Source organism: Loxodonta africana, chromosome 10, assembly GCF_030014295.1.
Source record: "Loxodonta africana isolate mLoxAfr1 chromosome 10, mLoxAfr1.hap2, whole genome shotgun sequence".
In the NCBI taxonomy this organism is placed as follows: domain Eukaryota; kingdom Metazoa; phylum Chordata; class Mammalia; order Proboscidea; family Elephantidae; genus Loxodonta; species Loxodonta africana.
The window spans coordinates 62,414,830-62,442,474 of NC_087351.1; the positions used below are offsets into that span (position 1 = coordinate 62,414,830).

The 27,645-nt window shown below is 37.6% G+C and overlaps 1 protein-coding gene across 2 annotated transcripts in view; it reads left to right on the plus strand.

The window, feature by feature from the left end:
- The first annotated feature begins 386 nt into the window (after positions 1 to 386).
- The window catches only part of ATL1 (atlastin GTPase 1), an 80,795-nt gene continuing 53,536 nt past the window's right edge, over positions 387 to 27,645 (plus strand). The window contains exons 1-3 of one of the 2 annotated variants that reach the window (XM_064292465.1): positions 387 to 596; positions 2,390 to 2,561; positions 24,211 to 24,458. In XM_064292465.1, the coding sequence (XP_064148535.1) occupies positions 2,528 to 2,561; positions 24,211 to 24,458 (282 nt within the window). In that variant the 5' untranslated portion in view covers positions 387 to 596; positions 2,390 to 2,527. The remainder of the gene's footprint in view (positions 597 to 2,389; positions 2,562 to 24,210; positions 24,459 to 27,645) is intronic. The other variant, XM_064292467.1, reaches the window with a different exon arrangement.

Below are 27,645 nucleotides of genomic sequence, written 5' to 3' on the forward strand. Positions count from 1 at the left end.
TCTCAGAGAAATGGCTAATTCTAGTTCTGAGGCAGGGAAACTACAAGGGAAGCTGGAAACATTTTCTCGTGCCAGAATATAAGAAAATGCTCAAAGACAAATGTTGTTGTTCGGTGCTGTGAAGTCGGTTCCAACTCATAGTGACCCTGTGTACAGCTGAATAAAACACCGCCTGGTTGTGCGCCGTCCTCATGACTGTTGTTATGCTTGAGCTCATTGTTGCAGCTACTGTGTCATTCCATCTCATTGAGGGTCTTCCTCTTTTTCCCTGACACTCTACCAAGCATGATGTCCTTCACCAGGGACTGATCCCTCCTGATAATGTATCCAAAGTATGAAGACAAATAGCAACATGTTAAAAGGACACAAGAATTGACGTGAAGGGGGCTCCCATTAGCCAAATTTTGTACAATTTGAGCATCAAAAAGAATAATTGTTGTTTGAGCATCAAAAAGAATAATTATGGTAATGGTAATAACACAATCTTTTTTTTTCTTTTTTTTAAGATTCTGTGAATGCTCAATGATGGTCTACAAACAAGCAAACCAAAAAAGGAGGGAGAGAGAATGCCAACTGAGAGAAGGGGGAGGTTCTTGGTAGGATATTCACACAATCTCATCTGGGAGTATTATCTCACAGGTTACTTATTAATTAGAAGGGGAAGGGATTTTTAAAAATTAATTTCTTTTCCAATTAGGAATAGATGCTGAAAATGTTTTTTAACTATCTTTTTTGAAAACTACTGTAGTCTTTTTTTTTTTTTTAATGGGATTCGCCTGAGATTTTCAGATTGGAATGTGAGCCAAGAATTATAGTAAAGAAATACACAAAAAATGGCAGAGCACACTTCTTTTTTGTCCTGTGATTTGGTTTTTAGGTACAGGAGTGAAATAATTGCTATCCCCCTATGCAGTTTCACTGGTGATTGGGGAACACAACTCTTAAACACAGCTGCCTTAAAACCATAACGTAAATTTCAGTAAAGCTCTAGTGTTCACAGTCTGTGGTCACTAGAACCATTAACTGAAATAAGGAATGCATAAAATTTGGCAGTGGTGGGTGGGAGAGTTTTGTTTTCATTTTAGACATTTGACTTTGAAGTTCCAGTGGAGAACAAAGTGGAGGCAACCTTGGGCAGTTATAAATTCAGCTCTGACATGATGATTCTCCTTAAAAGAGCATAAGATTAGAAGTATCTGTTTGGGAATCATCAACATGGAGGTCCTGTCTGAAGCCACTGAAGCAAATTACATTGGGAGAGTGTAGAATGAGGCATTGGTTAGGCTGAAGAATAAGAGATAGATCATGGATCTGGTAATTAAGCGGCTGGCGTGCTTGCCTAGGAAGAACTGATCAGTAGAGTGTGTGGGCAGCAACCAAATGCAGGAGAAGCCTGTGAATGAGGACGTGAGGAATGAGATGATGGTATTCTGAGGGTCAAGCAGCATAAACGGACAGTGTTTCCAAGATACTGAAAACAGCTAGGTTTGTAGGCATAAAGAAGCCAGTGGAAAGGGAAAGACTGAGAACATTTCTTACCTTTTACTTTTCATTCAGAATTGTCTGTAACCTTTGTGGCTGCCAAGGCCCACCCAGACTATGTAGTGTGATTTTACTTCAGATATTTGCTACTGGACTGTAACTACAGACTTTACCTCTGCAAATCTAGTACAAAATTTTGCCCACTAGACATGGAGTTGGAGCCTTGGTGGCACAGTGGTTAAGAGCTACTGCTAACCAAAAGGTCAGCAGTTTGAATACATCAGCCACTCCTTGGATACCCTGTGGGGCAGTTCTACTCTGTCCTACAGGGTCAGTGTGAGTCAGAATCGACTTGATGGCAATGGTTTTGTTTTTTGTTTTAGACATTGAATTATAGATTATGATGAATCTCCAGATTTCATTTATCTTGATCTAAATTTTGCTATCCTAGTCCTAAAAAACAGATGTGTTTAGGATATAGAAAGAAAAATATGTCATACCCTCTTTACTAACATGACCTTGCTTTAAAAAAAAAAAAAAATGGTGCCTGGTGGCTAAATGCAGATTATTTTAACTGTTTGGCTATATAAATATTGACGGCATGTTTGTACTAAGGAAACAGGTATTTCAACATCCAAAATAATGCAGTATATTGGTTTGTGTATTTCTAGATATCGCTGTTAAATTCTTTGAGTGTGTGTGCTGGTGTGTGTGGGGGGGGTGCTGTTTATGTGTGTGTTTTCCAATAAAAATGTTGCGGTACATCGTCTGTCACTGTCTTCACGCCCTAGGGGTGGGCTGAGGTAGAGAGGGTGTGACGCTGGTATTTGTGTGAACTCGGGTTTATGATGCTGAGCTTGGTTCATCCGCTTTCTCCTCCCTTCTCCTCCCCGCTCCTTCCCACCAGCGCCACAGCAACATCCTCAGAGCCTGAGCGAACTGCGCCCAGCAGGCACAGAGCCTCCCAACGCCAGCAACCTGCGGGCCCCGGAGAAGACAGCGAGCGCAGTGACAGCGCCTCACCGCCACCAGTCCCCGGACCACGATGGCCAAGAACCGCAGGGACAGAAACAGTTGGGGTGAGTAGGAAATGGTAACTTCTGCCGTCCGCACAGGGACTGGCCCTCGGCTTTCTGCTTTTGGAGACCTGGAGAGCCAAGGCCGATAGGCGCCAGCATCCAGGGCTGGGAGACTGGCTGCTGCCGAGCTGATCCCTGTCGGGCCGGAGGGACCATGGCCGAGCGATACCGGCGGAACTGGAATCGCTCTGTCGGGGCTAAGGCTGCAGCTTCACGCAGGCCATAGCCTCCAGCTGCTTCTCCCCCACCCCCAGCCCGCCTCCCCCCAGCATTTGGACAGCACCCACCGATCGCCTCTGCAGACTCGGTAGTTTTCCCTCTAGGGATAGGTTGAAAGGAAGGTGAAGAGAGTAGGCACGGGGCTGCTGTTACCCAGCCCAGAAGGGCGAGGGGTCGGGGATCTCGAGCAGGCGGAACCCTCCCCCTTCTCCGGGAGCTGCGAGCTCGCGGGGCGGGCAGGGCGCGGGCTCCCGACGGGCGGGTAGCGCGCTGGAACAATGAGGTGGAGCGCGCCGCGCAGAGACGGAGCGTTGCGGACCCGAGCAACCCAGGAAAAGGGGCGGCCGCTTGGGAGTCTCCAGGCGCTGCAGTACTCGTTTTAATTCGGGGGTTGGGTGGGGAATTCGGGAAGAAGGGAAGCAAAGTTATGGTTTCCAGCCTTCTGCCCCACCCGACCTGGTACCCCATTCAGGCTAGCCCAGAGGGTGGCTTTGTTCTTTGATTTTACCTTTTGGAGCCACTGGGCTCATGATTCAGCACCAGGCCGAGGGGAGGGGGAAGGAGAGACTAGGCCCAGTGGGTTCAAGCCGCGAGTGGGTGGGCGGTGCTCACGCAGGCGAAGAAGAGCGAGCGCAGTGATGCGGAAGAAGTCGCGGCCCCGCCCGCTCTGCTGCTTTAGAACCGGTTCAGCCGTTTAGTGTGGGCAGGCCGGGCGTCTTTTTCCACCTTGGGCGCCCAGTTTCTTCCGGTAACAGTGATAAACTCACAAGCATCTTAGGAACTAATGCCTCCGTGGTATTTTATTATGTAAACCAGTGCGGGCCCCAGGCCGCTGTGACTTGTTCAGAGAAATATTTTGTTTGTTAGCTTTGAATTGTTATTATTTGGAAAGCTCACACCTACTAGGAGTTTGGAGCAGCTTGATTCTCTTCCATGGCTCACTGAAATCGCTCCTGTAACTGTCCATCTGACCAAGAGGCATATGTTTACATTTTAATTGGTTACTTTGGTTTGCTGTTATCAAAAGACTGTGTTTCTTCTTGCTTCTGATAGTTATGGTGGTCACAGGATCAACTTTGCCCCCAGTAGCCAAGGCTTATATTTGAGAGATCATCCAAGGTTTGTGGTAGATGTGGAGAGTTGGAGCAGGGAGGTATATTAGCTGTCTGAGCCTAAGAGCCTAAGCAGTTTCATTTTCTGAAATCACCAAACCCCAATTTGAGTAGGTGTGACTGTTGTAATAACTCCATTTTCTTTGCTTCTTCTGAAATCCTAGGTAAGCATATTCAGAGTGCCCTCTTTCCACCCTTTCCTTTGGCCTCTAGAATAGGAATTTCTCGAACACAAGTAGTTCCCCACTTACGGTGGGCGTTCTCTTTCTACAACTCCTTGTAAGTCTAATGTAAGTTGAACCTCATTTTTGTTAGTTTTCATTATTATTGCCTTTTATTATCAATATCTTTATAAATCATGACATTGAACATCTGAGAATGATAACATCAGCAAATTATGTATTGCAGTGTTGTGCGTAGTATATATTACTAATGATTACCCACTGCACTGAGTCAATTACGACTCATAGCAACCCTATCAAAACCCTCTGCCATCGAATCGATTCATAGCAACCCTATAGGACAGGATAAAACTGCCCCATAGGGTTTCCAAGGAGTGGCTGGTTCATTCAAACTGCAGACCTTTTGGTTAGCAGCCAGGCTCTTAACCACTGGTCACCAGGACTCCACTAATGATTAGATGTACCAAAAAAAAGGATAGTAGTAAGTGTGGGTTTGTTGTAACTCAAATATGTATATGTCATAAATCGAGAGTACCTGTTCAAGCCAGTTTTGGTCTTGATCTTTGTGGATTGTTGACTCCATCCTGTGAGAGACAGGTGTGTGGAAATTTATTCTGAGGACAAAAATTTTTCTCCTTTGTGGAACTTTGAATCATTATCCCTCAGGATTTTTGCTGGCTACAGATTTCTTACGTACTGGAGTTTTTTTTTTTTTTTTCTCTTAGGATACCAAATAAATAAATAAATAAAACCTGCTACCTCGGGTTGATTCTGACTCATAATGACCCTACAGGACAGAGTAGAACTGCCCCATAGGGTTTCCAGGGAGTACATGGTGGATTCCAACTGCTGACCTTTTGGTTAGCAGCGTAGCTCTTAACCACTGCACCACCAGGGTTGGTTCTCAAATGGGATTTGCATAAAAATCACATTGGGAGCTTATTAGATGTGGAGATACCTTCGTCTTCAGAGTTTCTGAGTCAATATATCTGAAATGGGACCCAAGAATCTGCCTTTTGGTTAGCATTTTAGGTGTTTCAGAAGCAGGTGGTCTTTGGATGTCACTTTGAGAAACACTGTCTTAGATTTATATTTGATAGAAACACATCCCAGATGGTTTAACCGGAAGTCATCTGTACACTTTCAACTCAAGTAATAGATTGGGAAAAGGAGTGCTAGTCATCATGTGTTCACTGGAAATTGCCACAGAAAAGATAGTGGAACCCTGGAATCTTATCTTGGTGTTCTATAGAAGTGCTTTATTATTCAGATTTTTGTTTGCTGTAAAGTATATATGACAAATGACTTAGAAAATGTAGTACATGGAAAAGGAGATAAAGGTTTTGACAGAGATATTAACCATGTCTGTCTTTATTCCATTTTATTGCTAGCAACTAGTACAATGCTAAACACCTGCTAAGTGTTTAGTAATAACAATAATAGGTAACATTGTATAAGATAGGTACTAGTATCCTCACTTTACCTCTTAAAAGATAGGGCTAGTAAGTGATAGAACCAGGATTCATACTCTGACAGTTCGACTTGAGATTCTTTTATCTTTATCACTATGCTATACTGCCTCTTTGTTGAATGGATAATACCTTATGCATTGTATAGAACTATAATTTTCAAAGCATATGCACCTGCGTTATTAATTTGATCATCAGCCTTTGAAGTTGGAAGAATATATTATTCCCTATTTTGCAGATGAAAAAATTGAGTCTCAGATAGATTAAATGACTTGGTGAAGGTCACATATTTAGTAAGTTGGAGAACTAGAATTAGGACCTAGGGTTGTTTTCTAATTTATTTTCTATAACATGATACTGTGGGATGTTTTTTAAAAAACAGGATGGGGCGTGACAGAGATAGAGAAAAGAGGCCCTCTTAGAAGCCAGAGGTCTCTGATGAGAGAACAAACAAAAACCTCAGATAATAGCTTAGAAAAAGAAGTTGATAAACTGACCTTATCATCTAGCTAAGAAAGTATTTTTCAGACAAGTTAGAGAGAAAAAGGCAGAGGGCAAAAGTTGTCATTGTTGTTAGGTGTGTTAGTCGCCTAGTGCTGCTATAACAGAAATAACACAAGTGGCTGGCTTTAACAAAGAGAAATTTATTCTCGCACAGTCTAGTAGGCTACAAGTCCAGATTTAGGGCAGAGCTCCAGGGCAAGGCTTTTTCTCTCTGTTGGCTCTGAAGGAAGGTCCTTGTCTTTAGGCTTTCCTTGGTCTGGGAGCATCTCAGCACAGGAACCTCAGGTCCAAAGGATACACTCTGCTTCTGGCACTGCTTTCTTGGTGGTATGAGGCCCCCATGTCTGTCTGCTTGATTTTTTTTCTTTTATATTTCAAAAGAGTTTGGTTTAAGACACTATCTAATCTTGTAGATCTCATCACTATAACTGCCACTAATCCATCTCATTATATCATTGTGTTAGGATTTACCACACATAGGAAAATCACATCAGTTGACAAAATGGTAGACAATCACACAATGCTGGGAATCGTGACCTAGCCAAATTGACAGATGTTTTTGGGGGACACAATTCAATCCATGTCATTAGGTGCCATCAGGTTGGTTTCTACTGATAGCGACCCTATGTACAACGGAATGTAATATTGCCCAGTCCTGTGCCATCCTCACAGTCATCGCTAGGTTTGAGACCATTGTTCCAGATACAATAATGGGAATCGTGACCTAGCCAAATTGACAGATGTTTTTGGGGGACACAAACCTGAGGTTCCTGCGCTGAGATGCTCCCAGACCAAGGAAAGCCTAAAGACAAGGACCTTCCTTCAGAGCCAACAGAGAGAAAAAGCCTTCCCCTGGAGCTCTGCCCTAAATCTGGACTTGTAGCCTACTAGACTGTCACTCCATTTCATTGAGGTTCTTCCTCTTTTTTACTGAACCTCTCCTTTATCAAGGATAATGTCCTTCTCCAGGAACTGGTACCTCCTGATAACGTGTCCAAAGTATGTGAGACATAGTCTCACCATCTGCACTTCTAAGGAGACTTCTGGCTGCACTTCTTCCAAGACAAGTTTGTTCGTTCTTCTGGCAGTCTGTGGTATATTCCATATTTTTTGCCAACATCATAATTAAAATGCATAAATTCTTCAGTCTCCTTTATTCATTGTCCAGCTTTCCCATGCATATTAGGAGATTAAAAATACCATGGCTTGGGTCAGGCATACCTCAGTCCTCAAAGTGATATCTTTGTTTTTTAACACTTTAAAGAGGTCTTTTGCAGCAGATTTGCCCAATGCAATACACCATTTGATTTCTTGACTGCTGCTTCTATGGACGTTGATTGTGGATCCACGTAAAATGAAATCCTTGACAACTTCAATATTTTCTCCATTTATCATGATGTTGCTTATTGGTCCAGTTGTGAGGATTTTTGTTTTCTTTATGTTAAAGTATAATCCATGCTGAAGGCTGTGGTCTTTGATTTTGATCAGTAATTGCTTCAAGTCATCTTCACCTTCAGTAAGCAAGCTGTGTAATCTGCATATCACAGGTTGTTAATAAGTCTTCGTCCAATCCTGATGCTGCATTCTTCTTCATATAGTCCAGCTTCCGAGATTATTTGCTCAACGTACAGATTGAATAAGTACAGTGGAAGGATACAACCCTGATGCACAACTTTATGGATTTTATACTACACAGTATCCCCTTGTTCCATTGGAACAACTGCCTCTTGGTCTATGTATGGCACAATTAAGTCTTCTTGAAATTCTTACTCTTTGCAATGTTATTTATGGATTCTCCAGAATTGTAAAATATAGTGTTTCCCTCCAAAAAGGGAAAGAAAGATACTTGTGAGATTTCTACAGGAGGCCTAAAATTCAGATAAGGATCTTGTAAAGAAGAAAAGCCTGGCGATGTACTTCTGAAAAATCAGCCATTGAAAACCCTGTGGAGCACAGTCCTACCGTGACACACAAGGAGTCACCATGAGTCAGAATCAACTTGACAGCAACCGGTTAAGGGACATATGATAGATATTGTTTTTATTTGCATGGCCAGAGACCTTTTAGGTCCTGCAGGGGCCATGAAAGCTAGCAAACAGAAAAGCAACTCTGGTGACCACCAGGGCTGGGGGGGTGGTGTTTGAGGATCATACCCAGAAATACAACTGGGAAGCAGGTCTGTAAATAGAACTGAGAATGCTACAAGCCCTGTGTGCTGTGCTTAAACTTATACTTAACTAGGAGTTTGAATAAATTTAAGCATTTAATAATCAATTCTTCAAAGGTAGGAATTATTATCCATATCTTTATATATGAGGACTTTGAGAGCATAAGTAACTTGCCAGAGGTCCCATAATTTACAAGTTATACATCTAGGATTTAAATTCAGGGTTGATTGTTTCCAGTCCCTGTGATGAGGACAAAGAACTGGAATGGTATGCTAAAAGGTGCCACAGAAAGCCTATCTAGGATTAAGCTGATATAAGAAATCAATGCTCTATAAACTTGATCACCTTGGACTAGAAAAGTAGGCGAAGAATGTGCTAGTGTGCAAGATAAAGGGGACAGATGAATATCGGAGACAGTAACCCAGAAAGCAATATCTGACAAAGCTGGGTTAGGACTTCAGTACTACCAGAGACAAAACAGAAGTGCCTTCTCCACACTTCTTTTTGGTTTGTTTGCTTTTGTTAATTGGAGTTGTTAAAAATTTGGAATATTAAATGGGACTTTGAGTATTCTACAGTATAACAGAAATTGACAGTTCTGCATTGCTTCAGAGAAATGTTTGCACTAAAGTGTCAGCTCTGCCTCCCTGTTCTGTAAAACTGACCTTGCTTCAAGTAAATGTAAGAAATATCCATTTGTTGAAAATTAATTTTTAGGGTTCTGTTTTTGTTTTTTTAAGGAAAGATTAAACATAGTCATGATATAATAGTTACCTCTTGATCTGCTTTCTTTTCTAATTGGCTGACTTCTGTTTTTCTTGAAATAAGACTGTTTTTCCCTTTATTCATTTTTTAAATTCCTCTTCATCCTGAAACAAAATAAAAATTTCTCCTGGGTCATATAGGTACTTCCTCTGCACACTTCCTCTCCCTCTCCCCCTTTTATTTACCTTCCCTGCATCTTTTTCAAATATATTTTTTCCTATGGCTATATATTTTTTTATACTTGTTAAGTGCCGTTGAGTCAGTTCCAACTCACAGCGACCCTACGTACAACAGAACAAAACACTGTCTGGTTCTGCGCCATCCTCACAATAATTGCTATGTTTGACACCGCTGTTGAGACACTGTGTCAATTTGTCTTATTGAGGGTCTTCCTCTTTTTCACTGATCCCCTACTTTACCAAGCATGATGTTCTTCTCCAGGGACAGATCCCTCCTGATAACATGTCCAGAGTATGTGAGATGCAGTCTCACCATCTTTGGTTCTAAGGAGTGTTCTGGTTATACTTCTTCCCAGGCAGATTTGTCCTTTTTTTTTTTTTTTTTCTGGTAGTCCATGGTCTGTTCAATATTCTTTGCCAACACCATAATTCAAATGTGTGAATTCTTCTTTGGTCTTCCTTGTTCCTTGTCCAGCTTTTGCATGCACATGAGGATGTTGAGAATACCATGGCTTAGATCAGATGCACGTTAGGCCTCAAAGTGACATTTTTGCTTTTTAACACTTTAAAGAGGTCTTTTGCAGCAGGTCTGCCTAATGCAATATGTCATTTGATTTTTTGACTGCTGCTTCCATGGACATTGATTGTGAATCCAAGTAAAATGAAATCTTTGACAACTTCAATATTTTCTCCATTTATCACGATGTTGCTCATTGGTCCAGTTGTGAGGATTTTTGTTTTCTTTGTGTTGAGGTGTAATCCATACTGAAGGCTGTCGTCTTTGATTTTGGTCAATAAGTGCTTCAAGTCCTCTTCGCTCTCAGCAAGCAAGATTGTGTCATCTACATAGTGCAGGTTGTTAATGAGTCTTCCTCCAATTCTGATGCTGCATTCTTCTTCGTATAGTCCAGCTTCTCAGATTATTTGATCAGCGTACGGATTGAATAAATATGGAGAAAGGATACAACCCTGATGCACATCTTTCTTGACTTTAAACCAATCAGTATCTCCTTGTTCTGTTCAAACAACTGCCTCTTGGTCTATGTAAAGGTTCTGCGTAAGCACAATTAAGTGTTCCGGAATTCCCATTCTTCACATTTTATGCTTAGCATCTACTTATTCCTTGTCTCCCTGACTCCTGGGTTACCTTGGCTGCATTTCGACCTGCAGCCTTTTTTATCTTTAGAACCAGTGGCTGGACTGTAGGCGGAACCTGTGATCTTCAGGAAAATGATCTACCGTGAGGTACTTTTAGTTATACAGAAGTTCGAGTGTCTTTAGATTTGGAGTCCCTTCCTCTTCTATAGAAAAATTCTTATGAAACATATTTTATGTAAGTAATAGACCACAAAAATATATATGTTCAATTTTAAAAAGAATAATGAGTATCTGTATCGAAGAAATAGAACTTTACCAATATTTTGAGACTCCTTGTGTGCCCCGCTTTAACGGCAACACCTCCTTATCCCTTTCCAAAATAACCACCAGTTGCCTTCCTGTCGAATTCTTAACTTTGATGTTTTTTATTTCCTTGATCATTTTTTATAGTTTTACTATATATGTCTATATCCCTAAATAATGTATTGTTTAGTTTTACATTTTTAGGAAGCTATCGTAAATAGCTTCATATCGTAAATATGAGTTAGAATCTACTCGACGGCAGTGTTTTTTTTTTATCGTAAATAGTATGCATTTTTTTCACAGTGTTCAGTTTACTACATATCCTCGTACACATTTCATATTATAACAGGTGTGACATGACATCCCATTGTGGTTTAAATCTGTATTTTCCTGAATACCAGTGAGTTGTGTGTGTATTTTCATGTATTTATTGGTCATTCATATTTCTTTCTCTGTGCCCATTTGCCTTTTGCCCATCTTTTATTAGGTTACCTTTTTCTTATTGCTTTGACAAATTCTTTACATGGTTTGGATGTAAGTTTTTTATTAGTTATTCATGTTACAGATATCTTTTGTCAGTTTATGACATGACTTCATCCTCTTTGGCATATTTTGGTGCCCTGGTGGTACAGTGGTTAAGAGCTTGGCTGCTAACCAAAAGGTTGGCAGTTTGAATCTACCGGCTGCTTTTTGGAAACCCTATGGGGCAATTCTGCTGTGTCCTTTAGGGTCACTATGAATCAGAATCGACTTGAAGGCAACGGGTTTGTTTTTTTTGGTACATTTTAATGAATGGAAGTTTTATATTTAAATGTAGCCAATTTAACCAATGTTTTCCTTTATGGACTGTATTTTTGTATCTTATGAAATCTTTGTTTACTTCAAAGTTATAAAATATTTTCCTATATTTTAAGTTTTGTACTTCATTTTAAGTTCTAAATCCATTTGGATTTTATTGTGTGATGTAGAACTCCATTTTCATTTTTTCCATATGTATAGACAACCAAGTGTTTTAGACCCATTATTCAATAATCCATACTTTCCCCATTGATCTCCAAGCTGTACTGTCATATATAATTTCTGAATATTGTCAGTCTATTTCTAGGCTCCCTATTCTGTTGCAGTATTATTTGTCTATTTCTCTGTCAATATCACACAGTTTCAATTTATTTTCATAATGTCTTTATAGATGGTAGGGCAAATCTTTCCATCATACTCCTTTTCAGGGGCAACTTGAACTATTCTTTATTTTTGGCTTTTTGCTGTTCTATAAAATTTTAGAATCACATTGTGAAGTTCTTTGAAAAAGTATGTTGGAATTTTTTTTTAATTGAAATTGCATCCAATTTATAGATTAATTTGAGAAAATTGAGATTTTTTTTTTACTATATTGAATATTCCTATTCATGTACGTGGTATATTCCTTAATTTATTTAATTCTTGTTTTTTTTAATGTCTTTCAATAGAGTTTTAAAATTTTTCCTTGAAGGGCTTGCACATCTGTTGTTAGATTTATTCTTAGGGTTCCTTACATTTTTTGTTGCTATGATTGGTTTTCCCTATTATGTTTTTATTAGCTATTAATTGTATATAAAAATACAGTTGATTTTTATGTATTTGTCTTTTATCTAGCAACTTTGCTAAACTCTTATTAATTCTAATAAATTGCCATCTGGTTCTTTAGGATTTTTTATGTAAAGAAACATATCATCTGTAATAATGACTGCTTTGCTTGTTGCTTTTAAATGCTTTAAAATATTTTATTTCTTTTTCTTGTCTTCATCAGATTAAGAATGTTCTTCTTTATTCCTAAGTAATATATATATATTTTTAAAATCATCACCAAATATTGAATTTTAACAAATGCTTTTTCCGTACTGATTGAAATAATTATATGATTTTTCTTCTTTAATCTGTTAATATGCTTAATTGCATTAATAGATACTCAATGTAAGTGATCTTACATTCCTGGAATAAACCTAGGCTTGTCATGTTGTGTGAGGAGCCCTGGTGGCTCAGTGGTTAAGCACTCACTGCTAACTGAAAAGGCCAGAAGTTCAAACCCACAAGCTGCTTCACAGCGAGAAAGATGTGGAATTCTGCTTCTGTAAAGATTTATAGCCCTGGAAACCCCATGAGAGCAGTTCTGCTCTGCCCTATTTGTTTTTTTTTTTTTTTTGGTGGGGGGTCAGTCATGCTGTGAAGAAACCCCGGTGGTGCGGTAGTTAAGCGCTTGGCTGCTAACTGAAAGGTCAGTGCTTCAAACCCGCCAGCCACTCCATGGGAGAAGATGTGGCAGTCTGCTCTGTGAAGATATACAACGTTGGAAACCCTCTTAGGCAGTCCTGCTCTCTCCTATAGGGTTGCTATGAGTTGGAATCCACTTGATGGCAAAGGGTTAGTCATGCTGTGTTACCTTTTTAAATACGTTGCTGGATTTGTTTCCTAATCTTTTGTTTAAGATCTTTACAAGTGTGTTTGTAACTAATTATCCTTCCTTGTCCTTTCTTTATATGACTTTGGTATCGAGGTTATACTTGCTTTATAAAATGAGTAGGGGATATTTCACTTTTCTTTTTTCTATTCTCTGGAAGAATTTATATATGATTACGACAATGTAGTTTGGAAACTGATCTATCAAAACATCTGGACCTGCTGTTTTCTTAATAGGGAGATTTTTGAACTGTTTATTCAGTTTCTATATTGGCTATAGAAAAAATAAAGTTTTCTATTTCTTCTTCAGGTATTCAGTAATTTATGTTTTTCTTGGAATCTGCTCACTTCAACAATTTGGCATAAGCTTATTCTTAATTTTCTAAGAGTTTCTCTGCTTTATTTTTAGTGTCTTTTTATTATATCTTTTATCATTTAATCTTTCTTTTTCTTTTCTATTTGATTAATTTCTGTATATCTCTATTATCTCCGTATTGTGCTTTTTTGAGGGGCTTATTCTTTATTCTATTTCTACATTTAAAAGTTGGATTCAAACTCACAAATTTTCAGTGTCTCTTCTTTTTTCTAGTATATACATCTAAGACTGTAGATTTTCTCTAAATATCAATTTTACTTTTTCCTATATGTAATATGGAGCCCTGGTGGTACAATGGTTAAGAGCTTGGCTGCTAACCAAAACGTTGGCAGTTCAAATCCACTACCTGCTCTTTGGAAAGCACAGTTCTACTGTGTCCCATAGGGTCACTATGAGTCAGAATTGACATGATGGCAACGTTTGGTTTGTTTTTTTAATACATATTTTATGTAGTAGGTTCATTCTCCTTCAGTTTTTTTTTCTGGTTTCCATTTTAGTTACCAAAATCTCTAACAATGACACAGTTGTCACATACGATAGCAAGTGTATACACTAATTCAATCGATCTTGGAAAGAACACATTTAAAAATTTAGTAATCTAGAATATGGAAAATATAGTGCAATTCAACACTAGTCCTTTTTGTTATTTTACACAGACACCTTCTTAATATTAGACCAAGGCACAAAACATTTCATGCATAAACCAGTTTCATGTAACATCTAGCATTTTATTTTAGTCTTTTATCTTACTTGGGACCACTTGTACCCAGTATGCTATCCTACTATACACCATGTAACTTAATCACAAAATAAAAGTGATTTCTGACCAGATTTATTGGAGACATAGACGTTCATATCATCAAAGTGTTTGTATAGCCAAAAGTACAATAGAAATAATGAAAATACCTCCTATTTCTTTTAGAAAATAGTACTTTATAAACTTGCTTCATCCTTAATCCCTTTACTACTATTGCCTGACAATGAATAATTGTTAGAAAAAAGAACGGTGTACTTGAATTATGATAGCTCATCCATCACAGTTTAATCTTAAAATGAAGTTTCTGCAGAAACAGCAACTATTTTAACAAGGAAAAAAATTCCCTCATTCAAATCTCTTTGAAGTGGTGATTCAGTTTTAAGTGTTATATATGTCTGTTTTAGGCTGGGTTCTCTAGAGAAGCAAAACCAACAAAGCATATAAATATATATAGAGAGAGATTTATATCAAGGAAATGGCTCATGTGATCGTAGAGGCTGAAATGTCCCAAGTCCGTGTATGGAGAAAGAGGCGTCTCTCAATTAATGTAGCTGCAGGGGCTGGCAAATCCAAGATCTGCAGGTCGGAAAGTGGGGCTCCGGCTCTCGGGCTGTGAAGATCCTTGAATTCTAAGATCTGCAGATAAGCTGATAGCTCAAGTCCCAAGAGCCGGAGGTCAGACAACAGGAGGCAGCCGCAGGATACTGAGTGAGCAAAGAAGCCTGAATGTCTGCTTATATTTGGATACAAGGCACACCCCCAAGGAAACTCCCTTTCAGCTAATTGTCTACTCACAGCAGAGACAATCATGGGAGTGATCACATATAAACATTGAGAATCATGGCCCAGCCAAGTTGACACACAATATGAACCATCACAGTGTCCATAGTGATTTATTCCATTATCCATGAATGTATAGAAGGTATGATTTTTCTAAGTTATGTTTGTGCTGTTGATTTCATATTTACTTGTACTCTGGTCAGAACATATGTTGTATATCCCTTCCCTCATCTTCTCTGCTTTTGAGTAATTGTTGACCTTTTGGTCTCATACTGGTGATTTTTAAGTAGAGCACTGATCTTACAGGTAATGTCCTTGATTTTGTGTGCCGTTCTGTGATTTTACTAACTTGTGATCTCAAGGGATAGGCTCAGTTCTGGATTTAAAGAATGTCTCAGGGTGATAGTCTCAGGAAGTCCTCTGTTCTCTACTGTTCCAGTTGGTCTAGCTTTTTTTTTTTAATAAGAATTTGAGATCTGCTCCACATTTTTCTCCCATTCTACCTGGGACCAACTATTGTGACCCTGGTCAAAACCATCAGTGGTGGGACCCTTTTATTTTTATGTACTAAGCTTTTGTACCTCAAGTAATGCTTTTTGCCCCAAAGTCTTTTTTGTCTTGTATTAATATAGATGCTTCGTATCTTTTGCTGTTTAGTTCGTGGGCTCACTGAGCAGTCATTGGGGTGGCTGGGGAGGAGGCCATCTGATATCCACAGAATGAGTCACTTTGTCCACTTGATTATTGAGACCTTCCTCTTCACTTAGAGTTCTTTGGTAAGCATTTACATGGAACCAAAGGTCTACACACATACTTCTAAGTACCTGATCATCTGACCAAAGTGCTAGCTACTGTCCGTAAATTAGTGTAGTTCTGTACCTTTGACAGTGTGCTGGAAGCCTCGTGTCTGTTATGTGCTCACGTATCTGTCCATTCTGTTAGACGATAAGAAACACTTTTCCTTCATTTTGTCTTCTAAATGTTACGAGTGCCTTTCACTGGCAAAATCTATACCAGAACCCTGCTACCAGGAGAGTATAAGAATTATACTACTGTGGTTTCTATACTTGTAGTCCCTGCAATATAAAGAAGTTAGAATGGTGAAGATAGACCTGAACATGAATAGACGATATTCAGCTCAAAGAGTAACCATGCATTTTCAGAATAGCTGACTCCAAGAGGATTTAGGGACCAGACACCAAACAAAACCAAACTCATGGCGCTGAGTCGATTACAACACATAGTGACCCTATAGCACAGGGTAGAACTGCCCCATAGGGTTTCCAAGGAGTGGCTGGTGGACTCTAGCTGCCAACCTTTTGGTTAGCAGCCAAACTGTTAACCAGTGTACCACCAGGACTCCAAGGACCAGACAATTCATTAAAAAGCAAGTACTTCTAAAACTATTTTTTCAGTGACTATATGCATATTTGTGTGTTTTCCTTAGTGGGAATTGTATTTCCCATCTGCTTTTTTCATTGAAATACGTTAACATATTTTCTTATGATTAGGTATGTTTCTATAACATGATTTCAAATGGCTGCACCTTTTGCATAGCATAGCTGTACCAAAATTTATTTACAATATTCCACTGTTAGGTACTTAGATTGTTTCCAGTTTGTCACTGTATAAATAAGGTTGTAATCAACCTTTATGTAGATAAATACATATGTACTGTCCTTATTATTTCCTCAGGAAAAATTCCTGGAAATGGAATTGTTTTATTAATGAGTAGGTATAATTTTTTTAAATAGTTTTTATTGTGCTTTAAGTGAAAGTTTACAAATCAAGTCAGTCTCTCACACAAAAACTTATATACACCTTGCTATATACTCCCAATTACTCTCCCCCTAATGAGACAGCCCACTCTCTCCCTCCACTCTCTCTTTTTGTGTCCATTTAGCCAGCTTCTAACCCCCTCCACCCTCTCATCTCCCCTCCAGGCAAGAGATGCCAACATAGTCTCAAGTGTCCACCTGATCCGAGAAGCTCACTCCTCACCAGCACCCCTCTCCAACCCATTGTCCAGTCCAATCCATCTCTGAAGAGTTGGCTTCGGGAATGGTTCCTGTCCTGGGCCAACAGAAGGCCTGGGGGCTGTGACCACCGGGGTCCTTCCAGCCTCAGTTAGACCATTAAGTCTGTTCTTATGAGAATTTGGGGTCTGCATCCCACTGTTCTCCTGCTTCCTCAGGGGTTCTCTGTTGTGTTCCCTGACAGGGCAGTCATCGGTTGTAGCCGGGCACCATCTAGTTCTTCTGGTTTCAGGATGATGTAGTCTCTGGTTCATGTGGCCCTTTCTGTCTCTTGGGCTTGTAATCGCCTTATGTCCTTGGTGTTCTCCATTCTCCTTTGCTCCAGGTGGGTTGAGACCAATTGATGCATCTTAGATGGCTGCTTGCCAGCGTTTAAGATCCCAGATGCCACTCTTCAAAGTGGGATGCAGAATGTTTTCTTAATAGATTTTATTATGCCAATTGACTTAGATGTCCCCTGAAACCATAGTCCCCAGACCTCTTCCCCTGCTATGCTGGCCTTCGAAGCGTTCAGTTTATTCAGGAAACTTCTTTGCTTTTGGTTTACTCCAATTATGCTGACCTGCGCTGTATTGTGTGCTGTCTTTCCCTTCACCTAAAGTAGTTCTTATCTACTATCTAATTAGTAAATGCCCCTTTCCCATCCTCCCTCCCTCTCCCCTCTCGTAACCACGAAAGAATATTTTCTTCTCAGTTTAAACTATTTCTCAAGTTATTATAATAGTGGTCTTATACAATATTTGTCCTTTTGCAACTGACTAATTTCATTCAGCATAATGCCTTCCAGGTTCCTCCACGTTATGAAATGTTTCACAGATTCGTCACTGTTCTTTATCGATGCGTAGTATTCCATTGTGTGAATATACCATAATTTATTTATCCATTCATCCGTTGATGGGCACCTTGGTTGCTTCCATTTTTTGCTATTGTAAACAGTGCTGCAATAAACATGGGTATGCATGTATCTGTTCATGTAAAGGTTCTTATTTCTCTAGGATATATTCCAAGGAGTGGGATTGCTGGATCGTATGGTAGTTCTATTTCTGGCTTTTTAAGGAAGCGCCAAATTGATTTCCAAAGTGGTTGTACCATTTGACATTCCCACCAGCAGTGTAGAAGTGTTCCAGTCTCTCCAGAGCCTCTTAAACATTTATTATTTTGTGTTTTTTGGATTAATGCCAGCCTTGTTGGAGTGAGATGAAATCTCATTGTAGTCTTGATCCACATTTCTCTAATGGCTAATGATCGTGAATGTTTCCTCATATATCTGTTAGCTACCTGAATGTCTTCTTTAGTGAAGTATCTTTTCATATCTTTTGCCCATTTTTTAATTGGGTTATTTGTCTTTTTGTAGTCGAGTTTTTGCAGTATCTTGTAGATTTTAGAGCAGGCGCTGATCAGAAATGTCATAGCTAAAAACTTTTTCCCAGCCTGTAGGTAGTCTTTTCACTCTTTTGGTGAAGTCTTTGGATGAGCATAGGTGTTTGATTTTTAGGAGCTCCCAGTTATCTAGTTTTTCTTCTACATTCTTTATAATGTTTTGTATACTGTTTATGCCATGTATGAGGGTTCCTAACGTTGTCCCTATTTTTTCTTGAGTAGGTATAATTTTTAATATTTTTCAATGTCTAACTCTGAGTGTATATTTTTAACCTTTCCTAGTTATGATAACCAAAAAGGTTATTTCCATTTAATTTGCATTTCTTTAATTGCTACTAAGAATGAATTTTTTTCCATATCTCTCTTAGTCATGTATATTTTTTTGTATCACTTATTAATCTTTCTGTTGAAGTTTTTTCTTTTTATAATTGCCAGTGCCCTCATCATAATAACACTGTTTTTCTTCTGGAGGCATCCACTGATGGTCTGTGGAATGCTTTTATATCTAATAAAAATAAACAATCTGTTATATCATTTGCTTATTTCTTCCAAGGCTCTGAAGTTACAGGACTCTTCTCAAGAGTATCTTTAACAGCAGAATTATCAGAGCCTGCGTGGTAGTGTTTTGAGACCTAGAATGTCTAGTCATCGTGTTGTAATTCTTATCTCTACTCTTGCTTAAGGTTCATTTTTATGAGTTAATATTTTGTTTTTGTTTCTTCAACTCCGTTTTGTCCCTTTTTGTAAAAACTCCCTTTTGCTGTTATTTCGGAAGTCATACTTGGTTGCACATTCAGACAAATGTTTTTTCTGTCATTTTCTTCATGTTCTACTTTTAGAAAGAGACATAATTGTTATAGAAAAAGTAACATATCTTTTTAATTTTAGTTGCCAAGCGACAGTTTCCTTGGTGCTATGTCTTTTCTCCATAAAAACTCCAGTATACTCAGAGTTCATCACGTGGTTTAATTTTTGCTGGAAATATGGAGTATAGAGTTTATACAAAGCCTCCAATTAAGAAAATTATAAATATACTCCACAGAATTTCCAGTATATTGAAATGTTTGTGCTCTTTGTTCTAAATTTTTGAGGACTCCTTTTCTGCATACCTAAATTCAGTTGCTGTGTGGCCAGCTTCCAGTGATTTAGAACACCACATAAAATGAAAAAGTCCCACAAAGCCGCTATACTGAATACAAGATATGTAAAAATGGGAAATGATACATGTGGTTGGTTCTCTCATTGTGAGCTATCCATTTGTATCATCTGTAGTAAAATGCTAATTTCTGTCTGGTTTGCTTCTGACCTGTTTCTCACCTCTCCCTCCTTTTAACATCTGCATAGTGCTCAGAGATTTGAAACTAAATTTTGTTTAGCAAAACATATTTAAGAAGGTAGAAACCTGACGCTGAAAAAACTTGGTATGCATTGTAAAGAATTTTTGGATTATCTTTCATTTTAGATTAATAATAATAATAATATGGCTTAGATAATAGAGAATTATAAACAATGAATCAAGTGCATAACATTTTTTCTTAATAATACCTTACATTCCAAGCATAGATAAATGTTTTTGTTTTATTTATTTTTTTTGCATAAAGATATGTAATTGTTCCAGTACCATTTGTTGAAAACACTGTTCTTTCTTCACTGAATTACCCTGGCACCTTTGTCAAAAAGTACTGACCACCCATGAGAAATGAAAACATGTCCATACAAAAATTTGGACACAAATGTTTATCACATCATTATTCATAATAGCCAAAAGGTGCAAACAACCCAAATGTCCATCAACTGGTGAATGGATAAATGTAATTTGCTATCTATATACAGTAGAATATTATTTGGTCATGAAAAGGAATGAAGTACTGATACTTGCTACTAGTAAATATATCTTGAAAACATTATGTGGATATACCTTGAAAACATTACGCTAAATCAAAGAAGCCAGTCACAACACGCCACATATTTTATTATTCCATTTATGTGGAATATCCAGAATAGGCAAATCTCTATTTGTAGATTTGTAGAGTATAGGGTCCCTATGAGTTGGAATGACTTGATGGCAACGGGTTTACAGCAGATTAGGGCTGGGGTGACTGTGGGCAAATGGGGAGTGACTATTAAAGAGTAGCAGGCTTTTGGGGGGGAATGATGAAAATGTTTAAATTAGTTGTGGACAATTCTATTAATATACTAAAAACTATTGAATTTATTTTTTTTCTTCAAATGGGTAAATAATATGGTATGTGAATTATATCTCAATAAAACTATTACCAAAAAAAATCAATTGACCAAAAAAATTAATTGACTATATACATGGTTTTTTCTTTTTTGAGGTTGCTCTCAATCTTTTTCTCTTTTTCTTTTTAAATCTTTACCACACTCTAAGTGAAAGCCCAAAACCAAGCCAGTCTCCCATACAAAAACCTACATCCACCTTGCTATATACACTCCCAGTTGCTACCCCCTTCCCTCCACCCTCCACTCCTGCGTCCAGTCTGCCAGCCCCTGCCCCCGCCCTCCCATCTCCCCTCCAGACGGGAGCCTCCCACACAGTGCCACACGCCCACCTGATCCAAGGAGCCCACTCCCTGCCAGCACCGCCCTTCATCCCACAGTCTAGTCCAATCCCTGTCCGAAGAGCCTGCCCCGGGAACGGCTCCTGTTCTGCCAACAGAAGGCCTGGGGACCAGACCTCCGGGGTCCCCCGAGTCCCAGTGGGACCACCAAGTCTGGTCCTTACAAGAATCTGGGGTCTGCACCCTACTGCTCTCCTGCTCCCCCAGGGGTTCTCCGTCGTGTTCCCTGTCAGGGCAGTCATCAGTTGTAGCCGGGCACCATCTAGTTCTCCCAGTCTCAGGCTGATGCAGTCTCTGGTTTATGTGGCTATACATGTTTTTTTAAATTTCATTTTATAATTGTTTTCTGCAAGCATATAAAAATAAAATAGATTTTTAAATCCACCTTGTGTCTAGCAACCTTGCTAAATTCACCCGTTAATAGTTACATATATATTCTTCTGTGTATTCTACATACACAGTCAACAGGAGCCATGGTGGTGCAATGGTTAAGTGCTGGGCTGCTAATTGAAAGGTCAGGGTCAGCTCCTGTAAAGATTATGGCCTAGGAAACTCTATGGGGCAGTTCTACTGTGTTCTTTAGGGTTACTATGAGTCAGAATGGACTCAACAGCACACAACGACAATCACATACACAATTGTGTCAACTGTGGATAATGATGTTTGATTTCTTGTTTTCCAGTTATACTTTTTGTTTCTTTTACTTGCTTTATCTCCTTGTCTAGGACTTGCAGTACAGTACTGATGAAAAATGGTGATAGTGGACATCCATGTCTGATTCCTGATTTTAGGGGAGAGCTTTCAGTATTTTACCATTAAGTATAATTCTAGTCGTAGGTTTTTTGTTGATACCATTCACCAGATTAAGGAATTTCTCTTCTATTCTTAATTTGCTGAGGTTTTTTTTTTTTTTTAATCAAGAATTGGTATTACATTTTCATACATTTATTTATCTATTAAAATGATCATTTTTTTAATTTAATGTGGTGAATTATATTGATTTTTAAATGTTAAACTAACCTTAAATTCTTATAATAAAAATCACTTGTGATGTATATATATTTTTTTCATTTATCGTTGGATTTCATTGGCTGTCTTTCATTTAGGACTTTTGAGTTTATCTCCCTGAGAGATGTTGGCTTGTAATTTCATTTTTTATAATATCCTTGTCAGTTTTTTGGTATCCAAGTTATTTTGACCTCAGAAAACAAGCCGATAATGATCCATCATTTTCTGATCTCTAAAAGAGCACTATGTTTTCCCTAAATGTTTGCACAACTGACCAGGGAACCCAAATGAACCTGGAGTTTTCTTTACATGAGGTTTTAAATTATGAATTTAATTTCTTTTTCAGAGACAAAAGTATTTATGTTTTCTCTTTCTGTGTCATTCTTTGTGATATTTTTCTTTAAATTTGTCTATTTTATCAAAGTTATCAAATTTATTTCCATAAAATTGTTCATAATATCCTTTTATTAGCTTAAAAATATTCGTAGGATTTGTAATGATATTACCTTTTTCATTTGTTATTGGTAATATGCGGGTTTTTTTTTCTCTTGTTTTCTTTGATCAGTATTATTAATCTTGTCGATCTCCATTTCTGTTGCGTTGATTTATGACCTTATCTTTACTATTTCCTACATTTTCTTTTTCTTTTCATTTGATTTGCTCTTCTTTTTCTTGATTCTGAAGATTAACGTTAAATTATAATTTTTCAGACTTTTTTTCTAGTGTATGCATTTAAATTTCCTCTAAGCAAGTTTTTGATATGTCATGTTTTCTAATTTTCATCATTTTTTCTTCTTTAAGACATAGTTTATTTAGAAATTTATTGCTTAATTTCCAAACATTTGGATCAGAGAAATAGTTTTAGGTTTGTTGAGATCTGAGTTATGAATCGGTATATGAAAACCTAGTGGCACTGTGGTTAAGAGTTTGCCTCCTAGCCAAAAGGTCGGCAGTTTGAATCCACCAGGCACTCTACTCTGTCCTGTGGAGTTGCTATGAGTGGGAATTGACTCCACGGCAATGGGTTTTTTTTTTTTTTGGTTATATGGTCTATCTGATAAATGGTCCATATGAACTTAAAAAAAAAAAAAAATGTGGTTCTGGGCTTATTAGGTATATAGATCATATAGGCCAGGTTGGCTAATAATGTTGTTCAAACCTTCATCTTTCTGACATTTTGTCTGAAATTTTAGAAAATGGAAAAAAAATTCCTAGAAAGATATACCAAATGTGTCTCAAGGAGAAATACAAAGCTTTATTACTACTAAAGATAATTATAGTATTATAATTTGTAAAGATCAACATAGCAGTTAAAAATCATCTCATAAAGAAAACACCAGGCCCAGACAATTTACAGGAGTGTTCTATCAAGATTTAAAAGAATTCTTTAATCTTTTATTACACATTCTTCCTGAAGAAAGAAAAGGAAGAATTTGCTAATTCATTTTATAAAGCTAGTGTAACTTTGATAATAAAACCAGCAAGGACAAAATGAGGAAGGAAAATCGTATACTCATTTATGAATAAGAAACACAAATTCTAAAAAAAATTTTAGCAAGCTGTATCTAACAGTGTATAAATAAGACACTACAAAATGAAAATATTAGGTTCATATAAAAAATGCAGATTAGAGAAAAAATATATACAATTATCTCAATAGATACAGGAAAGACATTTGCTAAAATATATTACCTACTTATGATTTTTTAAATCTTAATAAATTAGAAATAAAAGAGAACTTCCATTGTTTCAAGGTATAGTTTTAGATATTTAGAGTCTAGGGTTTTACAGATGCCATTCATGCATTGGAGGAAACCAAACTAAGTGACTTTAGAGGTTTATTCCAGTTTTGAAAATCTGTAATTCTGAGCTGCTCTATATATTTCTTCCTATATATGTTCAGCTTTAAGAAGTGCTTCCAGGATCCTTCATGTGAATAAATAAACTTATTTCTGGGGGATGAGGAAAGTGTGAACTCAAGCCATTTCATCTGCTCCAAAAGTGGTGTCCTTAATTTTGATTTTCTTTCTCACTCATCAGCAAACACATTATCTCTGCACTGACTTAGAGCTTCCCTGAAAAGAAAATTCTGTGTGATTCAGTCACGTGATCAGAAAGACCAAATATAAGTCTTCCTGGGATATGGTGTGAATGACATTAACCTATGTCATTAAAACGAGCATTTCTAATTCCGCTCTGTTCCTGTGTCAGGTGTTTGAAAGTTGAGAAGTAAAAATACATTTATTTCTGTGTATTATGAGATGGTCAGCTGTACCCAGTTGCTGCTTTGTTCAACAGGCGGGTTTTCAGAAAAGTCATATGAATGGAGCTCAGAAGAGGAAGAGCCAGTGAAAAAGGCAAGACCAGTCCAAGTCCTCATTGTCAAAGATGATCATTCCTTTGAGTTAGATGAAACTGCACTAAATCGGATCCTTCTCTCAGAGGCTGTCAGGGACAAGGAGGTCGTTGCTGTATCTGTTGCTGGAGCCTTTAGAAAAGGAAAATCATTTCTGATGGACTTCATGTTGAGATACATGTACAACCAGGTATGTAAGAAGTGTTTTAAAAAGATTTCTTGTTTCTGTGCGTCTTTCACTTTGTGTTTTTGTTTAGTAGTGTTCAGTAGTTCCATTTCTATTATTATGTACTCTAAATATACACCAGTTAAAAATGCTGTGGTCTATCCATGCCAATCTGAGTGTTTTGGGCACCAAACTACACAGACCACTTTTCTTTGATGCCACTTTACTGCGTTTCCCTAGAACATAACTTAAACTGTTTTACTCTTTTCAAAACAGACACATCATAGCGATATGATACAAACTTTACATGTTAGTGTTTAAAATGTCAAATAGCTTTTATTATAACTTCTTGTTGCAATCTTTTTTTTCAACATTTTGAAAATTTTCAAGCATATAGCAAAGGTAAAAGAATTTCACAGTGAACCCTTGGGTACCTACAACCTAGATTCTACCATGAACATTAATAGTCTTGCTTTATCACATAGGTCACTCATACCTTTATCCATCCATGAATACATCTTTTTTTTTTTTTATGTATTTCAAAGTAAATTGAAGACATCAGTATACTTCCCCCTAAATACCTGAACATACATATCATTACTATATATATATATGTCATATTTATCAGTATTTTTTAAGCTTTTTTCTTTTGAGGTAAACTCCACAAACAATGAAATGCAAATATCCTAAGTGTACATTCAGATATTTTTGACAAATGCATATAGTAGTCCAAACTCCTATTAAGATAGAGAACATTACCATTACCCCAGAAAGTTCCCTCTTGCCCTTTCCCAGTCAGTCCTTTCTCTCACCCCACCACCAGAGGCAACTGACAGTGTCATAATGTCTGAGACAACAGCATGACACAGAAAAGAGACCTTAAGAGACTTAGGATGAACCAAAAGCAGAAGGATAAATAGATAAGAGTTGGGGAACAGAAGACTGGGAATGGAGAACATACTAATATTTTTTTCCCTCTTTTATCTATTGCAATTCTGATGCGAATATGGATTTTGAGGCAGAATAGATGCCCTACCCAAAGAAACTTTGTATTATGTATTTATACCATAATTATCCATCTTGGATTGATCTTTCATAGCTGAACAATTTCACAATGTTAACGTCTACATCTTCTATCTCCAGCTTCAGTTCAAACAAATCAACAACAGAATTACCAAAATAATTTCAGCTTTGAACACAAATAAAACTTATAATTTCCTATTTCTAGCATAAAAACATTAGTATGCTACTTTTTTTTTTTTTAAGGTTGGAAAATTTAATAAACAATAACTAATATAGCTTCCACTCTTTGGGATTATACAGTTTTCGGCACGTTCATAGTTTTAACTGTTATATAAACATCAGGATGAAATACTCAGTAACACTTGTAATGTTTGCTGTGGTAAATGACATTCGCTTAGATTCAAGGGTACCATATTTATTTTATTTTTGTTTTTATGCACCTAGTAGAGAGTTCAGAAAATATGAAAAAATACGAACATTTGTTCTGCTGTTCCTTGCATAAGGGCATGCATAGTTGACTTTGTTTATACCAGATACTACTTTCATTTCTGCATATGTAATTATAATTCATATTAAAATAGAAAAATTAGATTTAAAATGTGACAATCTGTGTTCTTTGTAGTAGGAAAGCTGCTATAAAGTTTATCCTGTATCATAGTACCTGGAATATAATAACCAATAAACTTGTGAGTAAATGAATGAATGCATGCCTGAATGAATGAAACAAGTTAAATTTTAGATCTGCCAAAGTAACTCTAGGAGCCCTGGTGGCACAGTGGTTAAAGCACTCAGCTGCCAACTGGAAGGTTGGCAGTTTGAACCCACCAGCAGCTCCAAGGGAGAAAGATGTGGCAGCCTGCTTCTGTAAAGATTTATTGCCTTAGAAACCCTATGGAGCCATTCTCCTGTGTCCTATAGGGTCACTATGAGTCAGAATTGACTCAACAGCGACGGATTTGGTTTTAAAGTAATTATTTGTGGATGTCTTTTGTATCATTTTTCAGGCTTAGAGTTTTTCTAAATATCTCAGGTTGATCATTGACCTAAGTTGATATTACAATAACGTTATCATTATGCCAGTTCCTAATCATCATTATTTATTCATTGAAGTATGTGACCCAAGACTTTTTTTCCAGGAAAAATTTTATTAGACTAATTTTAATTATTATATCGATCAGTAAGTATTTATTGATTACCTGCTACATGCCCTGCATTGTGCTAGGCACTATGGCAGATGCCAAAGGAGACAGATTCTGCAGTTACGTATCTCATGGTTTGGCCGAGGAGACAGAACTAAGATACATGAAATATTTAGATCACCATTAAGTGCTAATCCATATGTTTCTGAATATAGGTAACATTAGAAATTCAGGGAACGTTATTGAGAAGCTGACAAAATGTGGAAAATGTAACCAATGTCACTGAACAATGTGTATAGAAATTGTTAAATGGGAACCTAATTTGTTATGTAAATGTTCATCGAAAACTCAGTAAAATATTTAAAAAAGAAAAAAGTTTAGGGGAGGGACATATGTGTATAGGCAGGAGTTATCAGGGAAAGGCTCATGGAGATCCTGGGACTCAAGTTGGACTTCGAAGATGTGCAATATTTGGATCAGGAGGAGGAGGAAGGGACATTCTAGACTAGGAGGAACATAGAAAAAGTGTGGCAGTTGGAATGAGTATGATTTATGCATTAAGCAAATGGTACACCTACCCTAGAGTGGAAATTATGTATTGGAGGCAGGGAGGAAATAAGAATCGCTAGGTGGGTTTGAGATAATGGAGCCAATTTATGAAAAAACCCAAACTGAGCTTTTTATAAGGGCCTAAAGTGCTTTATAGAATAAGACAGGATATAAGTAAATAAAAATTATTTTATACTAGTCTATATAGACTTATTAATTTTATATAGACTTATTAATTCAAATAGGCTATTCCAAAATTCCTCTTATTTAGTAAAGTTTTATATGGGGTTTTAGATCTGAGGATTATCTAATGAGATCTTCCAAAAGCTAGTAACTTATTCTCTCTACCAAATATCAAAATAAGTATAACTACTATTAACCAAGGCTTACCATGGCCTAATTACTAAATTTAAGGGGTAATTTCCAGTCCTTATCATACTTTTTTATAGTTTTTATGCAGTTGACCATTACCTCTATTCTTTCTTCCTTTGGCTTCCCAA